Here is a 9,700-nt window from a genome sequence, read left to right as displayed (position 1 = left end):
CGCATGCGCAGTTTTAATTTAAAATCTGTGAATTATTTCTAAAAAAATGATAATAAAAAGATATAAACCATCGAATACAATTTAATTAAACGAATAAATTATTTTAAAAAAGTTATCGATTTAAAAAAAAACTTAGATTTGGTTTATGTTGCGCCAACTTATAAGAGTAAATTTATTTATTCTTTTAAAAATAAACATCAACAGAACAAATAATAATAAAGGACAAACGATTTGTTTATTAAAAAAATAGTAAAAATAATATTTCAGTCGCCAGGTTCAGGGAGGTCAACAACCTGTGAATTATTTCTAAAAAAAATTAAATTAAAAGATAAAAACGACCGAACAAATAATTAATCGAACAAAGGATTAAAATAAAAGCTATGAGCTATCTATTTAAAAAAAACTTAGATTTAGTTCCTGTTACGCAAACTTATAAGGGTAAATTTTTTTTTTTTTTTTTAAATAAACATCAATCGAACAAATAATAATTTTTGACGATCAATTATAAGAACAAACGAAGAACAAACAATTTATTTATAAAAAAAAATAGTTAAAATTACTTTTCAGCCGCCAGGTTCATAGAAGTTATTTATTGCATTGAAAGAAGACAAAAGTAGCTGTCAAATTGACTTACAAGCATAGATAAGTATAATATGGTTTACACTTACAAGTGGACATCTACGTGGTAAAAAGTCGGCGATTTGATGTCTCTTTTGCTCATTGGTTCTTCGAATTGAAAGGCGAATTTGAAAATTTAGCAAGAAACTTTGTGAGAATATTAACAATTATTTGTAAACTTTTTAGTAGTAAAGTATAACAGAATTATCCTTATTCTTTATATGTTTTTTTTAATAAATTTACTTTATTTGTAATATGTAATAAAACTTGTTCTTATTTAACCGAATTCCTAACCTAACAGACGATTATATAGTATAAAGTTATAAACTGTAGACTTTAAGGTTATCGGTTAAAATTTATTGTCCCTTAATTTTTATGATTTTAAATAAACTAATTATGTTTATGACTATAATTAAATTATTTTCGTATAGTACAATAATCATTTGTTTTATAACGTTGAAAGCTTTTACTTTATTTTTATATTTAATGACTTAATTAGTAGCTAAAACTCTATTCGTATAATTTATTAACAAAATAATGTTTAAAACACAATGAAATATTTGTACTTTCAGAAAATGTCTGTATTAGCACATGAAAAAGTATGGCTCGACAAAACTATTTACACAGACGCCGAAAGAAACTACTATGAATCCTTATCAAAAGTAAGTTATGTGTGTAATAATGGAAATTTACTTAAGATATTTTTATTAAATTTGAAAGAGTTTTTAAGTTTATCTCGCCCAAAATCTATTATAAATATAGACTTATAATATTTACACATCTTTTTTTAGAAAGAATAGTAATTTAGCTACATAAACAACAACAACAATGGGCTGTTACAATTGTATATTAATTAATACATCAATCAAAAAAATTATTTTTATTAAAATTATAGGTTTCTGGCTCTGCATCGGGGTCATCTTTGGCTAGTGAAGTGGCCAAAGCAAGGCAGCACATCAAAAACTCACTAGAATGCGTTCGTAATTTTTTTATAATTTTAGTAAATTTGCAATCATTAATTTTACTTGCTTTGTAAGCAGTCCATAGTAGAATAAACAATAATAGTAATCAGTGCAGTATTTTTTACAGTTTACTACTGAATAAAAATATAAATATAATATACTGTATACAAATATTTGTCTAAAATTTTTTCCATAATTCTGATTATAATATTTTTGTTGAAGTTGTCACACCCTAGGAGAGCATAAAAACTTATATAAGCTCCATTATATTGATTAAGACTGTTCTATATTAAACTGCGCTATGTGAACGTTAGCGCAACGGTTAGAGCCATGAATTGTACCTGTTGCGCTGGCGGTTGCGGGTTCGATCCCCACACATGACAAACATTTGTATTGGCCATACAGGTGTTTGCCGTGGTCTGGGTGTTTGTTCAGTCCTTGTGGGTCTCCCCACCGTGCCTCGGAGAGCATGTTAAGCCATCGGTCCCGGTGTTATCATGTACACCTGATAGCGATTGTTGCTCATAGTAAGGAATATATCCGCCAACCCACATTGGATTAGCGTGGTGGATTAAGCTCTGATCCTTCTCTTACATGGGGAAGGAGGCCTATGCCCAGTAGTGGAATATTACAGGCTGAAGCGATGGCCAAAATAGGATCACACTGATATGAACAAATTAATTATTATGAAATACATAACTAGGCATTATGTTAAAAAATAAAAAAAAAATAAGTAAAAAGGCTAGGCTAGTAAAAGGCAGGCTGAACCGAGCGATATTGAACTAGTTTTTATTTAGTTATATTAGCTAAATATTATCAAAATAACTATAAAATAATTGTGTTTGCTAGCAAATGAAAAAAACGATTTCAATTACATAGACAAGTACAACGTAAGTAGACGAAAAAAATTAACAAAAGCACTAGTCACTACTACAATTTTCGAATGTTCCGATTTCTTTAGGATGCCATCATCAGATACTGGTGTCCTAATCATGGCACCACCCTTAGCATATCTCATAATGAACAAAAAAAGAATCATCAAAATCGGTTCATAAACGACAAAGTTATCAGCATACATACAAAAAAAAATTTGAAGTCAGTTAAAAACCACCTCAACCAGCAAAAATATCGTCATTTATCAATGTTATATTATTAGTAATTACATCAAATAATTGTTAAGGTTTTACGTAAACTGTACATAATTATAATAACTGGTATGTTACTAAGAAATTATAATGAGTTTAATTTTTCTACTACAGATGGACAGTGTTGCTGCATTAGCTGGAGTTCCAAATACAGAAATAAACAACAAATTGAACAATTTGGAAAAAGAAAACTCAGTACTTAAAAAGGCTGTTGATGACCTTCGAAAACTCGTTATCAGCCTACAAGTAAGGGTTGAATCACTTGAGTCTGTGGGTTCATCTAGCAACACCAAGAAAATTGAGCCACCTAAAGTAAGTCACATTATTAGTTATTACATTATTAGTTACTGTGTCTCTATGTGATACACAATGGTGTTGTTTAATTTTGTTATTTTATAATCACGATTTAGTTTTTTTGTTATTTTTTTTTAATGTCATCATAGAATGTATCTATATTCCATTTTTTCGGAAGTCTTATTTTGATGGATTTATATCTTATTGGTCGGTAAAAGATGTCAAAAATAAAATTTACAACAAAATAAGGCAAGCCACCTGTGTCTAGAAAAAAAAGCCGACCCTATTAATATTATTGTCACATTATTTGTATTTACTATAAATAAAAAACCTTGCGCCGGCAGCACACTCTCTATAACATCTAAACAAAGGGACTGATAACACTGTTTTTCACGAAGCTCTCATTGGGTAATCCCAAGTCTCATAATAAAGTCCCACAAAATTTTCCTGTGAACTACAATAAACTTTTATGTCAATGCTATGTGCTATACTTTTGGATGACACACACTTCACTTTGACATTATATGGGATAGCATTAAAAAATGTTCAGGGTGAAATTGATATTCAGAAATATTATATACACACACTGGCATATTTAGCAGAACATAAAATAAAGGTTTGATATCAGTATCATATAAGGTTGCTGGCTGATTTATACGTCATTTAATTTAAAAAGAAATATTTTCAAATTAAGAAAACAACTGAACATCACATTTTATGCAACTGTTTTAATTTTATTCAAAAACACCTTATCTGGAGCGAACTTTGAGTATTTCTTCCTTCTAAGTTTGTTTTAAAATTTCATTGAAATACTGTTTTGTGTTAGTTTTTTTTTTAATCGCGTATCTTTTTGGAGTTGAGGACTGAATTATGCCTAACTTAGCCCCAACGGAGATTTGCCAGGGCACTCGAAATGCGAAGAAATGGTTAATTTAATAAACTGGTGGTGATTTTAATAAACTTTTATGCCAATGCTATGTGCTATACTTTTGTTATTATATGGATGTGTATGGATGTATTATGGGATAGCGTTAAAAATGTTCAGAGTGAAATTGATATTCAGAAATATTCATAATATAACATAAAACCTTTACAATAAACACTACTATAAAAGATTGACATTTATAATATTTTGTCAGCATTTTTTACGCTCACCATAAATAAATAAATAAAAAAACAATATCTAAAACATAATAACAAATCGCTTTACGGTAACATTGTTTTATAACTTACTATCAAATTATGATTCGTGAAAATTTAAAATATAAGTAAAAAACACGGCCCATTTTATCGCTCATGCCGTTCATTCTCTTATATTCATTCACCTGTAAAAATATTATGACCACATCCCTATTTGCGTCATAAAAAAAGATATTAAAATGTCTCTAAATGTCTTTTTTCTTTTTTAACCGACTTCCAAAAAAGGAGGAGGTTCTCAATTCGACTGTATTTTTTTTTTTTTTTTTTTTTTTTTTTTTTTTTTTTTATGTATGTTACATCAGAACTTTTGCCCGTGTGGACCGATTTCGACAAATTTTGTTTTAATCGAAAGGTGGTGTGTGCCAATTGGTCCCATTTAAATTTATTTGAGATCTAACAACTACTTTTCGAGTTATATCTAATAATGTGTTTTTACTTGACGCTTTTTTCGTCGACCTACGTTGTATTATGCCGCATAACTTTCTACTGGATATACCGATTTTAATAATTCTTATTTTGTTGGAAAGGGGATATCCCTAGTTTAGTACTGTGATAAGGAAACTAGGATCTGATGATGGGATCCCAGAGGAATCGAGGGTAACTCTCGAAAATTCGTAATAACTTTTTACTGGGTGTACCGATTTTGATAATTTTTAATTTAATCGAAAGCTGATGTTTATCATGTGGTCACATATAAATTTTATCGAGATCTGATAAGTACTTCTTTAATAACGCGTAGTTGCTTGACTATTTTTTCGTCGATCTACGTTGTATTACTTGTCGATGTAATTGAAGTCGGTTTTTTTTTTCGTTTGCGAGCAAACACAATTATTTTTATGTATGTTACATCAGAACTTTTGACTGGGTGGAGCGATTTCGACAAATTTTCTTTTAATCGAAAGGTGGTGTGTGCCAATTGGTCCTATTTAAATTTATTTGAGATCTAACAACTACTTTTCGAGCTATATCTAATAATGCGTTTTTACTTGACGCTTTTTTCGTCGACCTACGTTGTATTATACCGCATAACTTTCTACTGGATGTACCGATTTTGATAATTCTTTTTTTGTTGGAAAGGAGATATCCCTAGTTTGGTATCATGATAAGGAAACCAGGATCTGATGATGGGATCCCAGAGAAATTGATGGAAATTCTTGAAAATCCGCAATAACTTTTTACTGGGTGTACCGATTTTGAGATTTTTTAATTTAATCAAAAGCTGATGTTTATCATGTAGTCACACATAAATTTTATCGAGATCTGATAACTACTTTTTGAGTAATCTTTGATAACGCGTAGTTATTTGACTATTTTTTTGTCAATCTACGTCGTCAATCAATTACTCGTCGATGTAATTGAAGTCGGTTTTTTTTCGTTTGCGAGCAAACACAATTATTAGTGGAATAAATAGTAAATGGAGTTTTACAAGTGTCCGTTAGCTAATGTGTTGTGAAAATGAGTGATAAATGCGGAAAAAACGTGAATTATGATTGACAGGGGTTTGTTTACCAAATAAGACTCATAGATATGAACCTTATCCTGTACTATTATATTTTATTTTTTTAACCGACTTCCAAAAAAAGGAGGAGGTTCTCAATTCGACTGTATTTTTAACTCTCGAAAATCCGAAATAACTTTTTACTGGGTGTACAGATGTTGATAATTTTTAACTTAATCGAAAGCTGATGTTTATCATGTGGTCACATATAAATTTTATCGAGATCTGATAACTACTTTTTGAGTAATCTTTGATAACACGTAGTTGCTTGACTATTTTTTTCGTCGGTCTAAGTTGTATTACTTGTCGATGTATATATATATATACGAGGGGCGGCTGAAAAGTTCTGAGCCTAGGGCATTAAGAGTCTAGATAAAAATCTAAATAAAATTTATTTTTCAATATAGTCCCCCTGGGCTTCAATGCACCTTTGACATATTTTATAGAGGGCTTGTATCCCTGATAAAAAGTAACCCGCGTCTTTGGCTAGAAAATGTTCATGAACGGCCACCTTCATCTCTTCATCATCCCTAAATCTTCGTCCCCGTAAGTCTTTTTTCAAATTTTTAAATAAAAAATAATCGCTAGGTGCCAGATCTGGACTATAGGGAGGGTGATTTACTTCATCGAAGCCAGTTTCTCGCAAGGCTTGCCTCGCAATGCGCGCCGTGTGAACCGGCGCGTTGTCTTGCAAAAACAAAATTCCTTTGCTGATTTTACCTCTTCTTTTTTCGACAATGGCTTCGCGAACTTTTTTTAAAAGCCGAGCATAATACTCTGCATTCATTGTAGTTTTTTTTTGGAAGGTAATCTATGAGCAAAACTCCTTCGCAATCCCAAAAAATGGTGGCCATGAGTTTGGAAGCCGATTTTTCCACCTTGAACTTCTTCGGCGGTCTTTCCCCCTTCTCTATCCACTGCATTGACTCCTGTTTTGATTCTGGGTCATATTGTCGGATCCACGTTTCATCAACGGTGACAATACGAGTGCAAATTTCTTCTAAATTATCCTTGCACAAGTCTATAAACTCTTCAAAAGTTTCAACGCGCCGCTGCTTGTCAAGTGCCGTGAGCATTTTTGGCACCCAACGCGCACTGACTTTATTCATATGCAAATGATTGTGCATAATATCTCCAACTCGTTCCTTACTAAAGCCAAGCTCTTCTGCTATCTGCCACAATTTTATTCGGCGATCGTCCAGTACAATTTTTTTTACTTTTTCGATGTTTTCATCGGTGACTGCGGTGTTCGGCCGACCCGAGCGGGGGTCATCTTCCAGAGTCTCTCTGCCTTGTTGGAATAGGCGTGTCCATCGTTTAACCGTGGCTGACGACGGTCCAGATTCTCCGTATACACTAGAAGTTTCTTCAAAAATTTCTTTTGCTGTTTTCTCCTTTTTAACGAGGAATTTGATGACGGCGCGATGCTCAAACTTCGTTAAGTGCAGTGATGACTCACACATGGTGATGTTTACGGTTCAATTACTCAAAGCGTAATGAAGCTAATGACGTGAAACTTCGCTTATATAGTGGGTAGATGTCGTTCAAATAGTGGCCCACTGGATAAGTAAATAGTACGACTGCAAGTACCCTAGGCTCAGAACTTTTCAGCCGCCCCTCGTATATATATATATATATATATATATATATATATATTTAATCAAATTATTCATATGTGCACCTAATCAGAGAAAGAATTTAATGGAACTGAAGAGACTATTTGAAGGGTTTACTGTAGGACTTATTTGTATTAATAATATTATTTAACTAATAATCCCATTAGTCAAGTCCATTAATTACAAATATAACTACATATTATTTATCGTTGTGTCCATTTGTTATAAGTATTCTTTGACGGTAAATATTGAAGAAAGTGTTATTTGTACGTATTTTAGATGCTTGATGATGATCCAATAAAGGATCGAAACGTCGCATGAATTTGCAATTAGTGGTTTGATTGGCACCCTATGTCCACTTTCCTGTGAACCGTCAAAGAAAAACTATATATGTTATATATGCAATGTTAGAATCCCAGCCATACTAGAAAGTTCATCAGAGTAAAAAAAGTAGTGAAAAAGATTAATAAATTGCTAAGAATTCTTGACTAAAACAGCAGTCACAAGACAAAATTTGTGAATTACCTTGAAAACATTTTTTGTTGATGTATGCTTATAAATCCTACTCTATTGTGTGTCATCAATTAATAAGTAACTAAATAGAATAACTGAATTTTACAAACTTGTATAATTTTAACATAACATTGAATAAAATTGTTGCAGGCAGCAGTAGCAGCTCACGTAGATTCAGATGACGGGGTTGACTTGTTTGGATCTGATGATGAAGAGGAAAGTGCCGAAGCAGCGAAAATAAGAGAAGAAAGGCTTGCTGCATACAATGCAAAAAAAGCTAAGAGTTAGTATGCTCTATACAAATATTATTTTAGTAATTGACATGTATATAATTAATATGCAAGTTACTTACAATAATAAAATTCTTTATTGTTTTAGAACCAGTACTCATCGCTAAATCAAATATTATATTGGATGTGAAGCCATGGGATGATGAGACCGATATGAAAGCTATGGAAGAAGCAGTGAGATCTATCAGCAACGATGGCCTTCTTTGGGGTGCTGCTAAATTAGTGCCCCTCGCCTTTGGCATTCAAAAATTACAAATATCATGTGTGGTTGAAGATGATAAAATATCTGTTGATTGGCTTACTGAAGAAATCGAAAAATTCGAGGATTTAGTAAGTTTTTATTGTTAACTTAAAAATAACAGTTAAAAAATAATTTTTAACGATTATTTTTAATCCTTTATAATTTTTAATTCAATTGGTAAAAATAAAAACTAAATTTAACCCTATTTTAAAAATTCCATTAATAGGATAGTTTTATAAACCTATTATTAATGACGAACATTTATTGTTTCAGGTGCAAAGCGTCGATATCGCTGCATTTAACAAAGTTTAACATATGACTACAAGGAAGACATTTAATTTTGTTGTTATTAAATTTTCAAATTCCGTACCTTTTTTTATTATTACAAACTAAGACAAGACTTATTGACAAGCACTTGCGAGCCCTGTGCGCCAACGACGTATATAGGCGGCAAAAAACGCGGCCCAAAAAATATTACAAAATTAGTAAGAAAATATTTCTAGTATTTTAATTCAACATTTCTCAAAATAGAATGTCCCAGCAACATTTGAGTACCTATGAAAAACAAGTATAAGAGCAGTAAGAGCTACACGTAGGAGTAAGAGCTACACGTACTGAGAAACATTGAAATGAAAACATGCATTCTTATTCCACGTAAATGATATTCCAGAACACCGAAGTCGTCGATAGTTGACCGCTAGGAATGTGACGCAAGAGGCATACGTATATTTTAAACTATTCAAACTTCTTCTTAGACTTCGAAAAAAGGAGAAGGTTACTCAATTAAGGTTAAAGATCGTTTATTTCTCAAAAGAATACAATTCACTTACATGAGAAATTACAAACACTAAAATTTAACAAAAATATTACATGTTGGGTACATCGCATCACAATATATTAACAATTTATAGTCGAGACAAGAAATTAACAGTATGTAGGGTAGGCTTAAAACATATATACACAAGTTAACAGAAATATGCGCAACTGGAAGTGTCATTGTTAAGGTGTTATTTTATGTTTCATTATATTATAGTAAAAATTAGTACACGTATTTATTTTTATTTATTTGTTAATTTATTTATTCATTTTTTTTTTTTTAAAGTGAAAACGTATGATTTTTTTTTTTTTTTCTTTATTATATGTATATAATTTTAGTATTTTTTTTTATTATAAGTAACAAAAAAAAATATGCTATTATTATTATGTTTTTTTTTTTTTTTTTTTTTTTTTTTTTTTTTTTTTTTTTTTTTTTTTTTTTTTTTTTTTCGGATATATTCCCTACTATGAGTAACGATCGCTATCAGATGTACATGATAACAACCG

At 31.1% G+C, this 9,700-nt stretch overlaps 1 protein-coding gene across 1 annotated transcript; it reads left to right on the top strand.

The window, feature by feature from the left end:
- Positions 1-661: 661 nt before the first annotated feature.
- Positions 662-8,746, top strand: LOC123656642 (probable elongation factor 1-delta). Its single transcript, XM_045592311.1, has 7 exons — positions 662-769; positions 1,191-1,280; positions 1,514-1,594; positions 2,840-3,037; positions 7,997-8,129; positions 8,225-8,466; positions 8,651-8,746. The coding sequence occupies exons 2-7, from the start codon at positions 1,194-1,196 to the stop codon at positions 8,687-8,689; spliced, it is 780 nt and encodes a 259-aa protein (XP_045448267.1). The 5' UTR covers positions 662-769; positions 1,191-1,193; the 3' UTR covers positions 8,690-8,746.
- The last annotated feature ends 954 nt before the right edge of the window (positions 8,747-9,700 follow it).

This window comes from Melitaea cinxia, chromosome 1 (genome assembly GCF_905220565.1).
Source record: "Melitaea cinxia chromosome 1, ilMelCinx1.1, whole genome shotgun sequence".
NCBI classification, from domain to species: domain Eukaryota; kingdom Metazoa; phylum Arthropoda; class Insecta; order Lepidoptera; family Nymphalidae; genus Melitaea; species Melitaea cinxia.
This window is presented reverse-complemented; position numbering and strand designations above follow the sequence as displayed.

Coding starts and splice junctions, on each gene's coding strand:
- LOC123656642 (XM_045592311.1), top strand. CDS start 1,194: ATGTCTGTATTAGCACATGAAAAAGTATGGCTCGACAAAACTATTTAC. Junction 8,130..8,224: donor CAATGCAAAAAAAGCTAAGA/GTTAGTATGCTC, acceptor TTATTGTTTTAG/AACCAGTACTCATCGCTAAA. Junction 8,467..8,650: donor TCGAAAAATTCGAGGATTTA/GTAAGTTTTTAT, acceptor TTATTGTTTCAG/GTGCAAAGCGTCGATATCGC.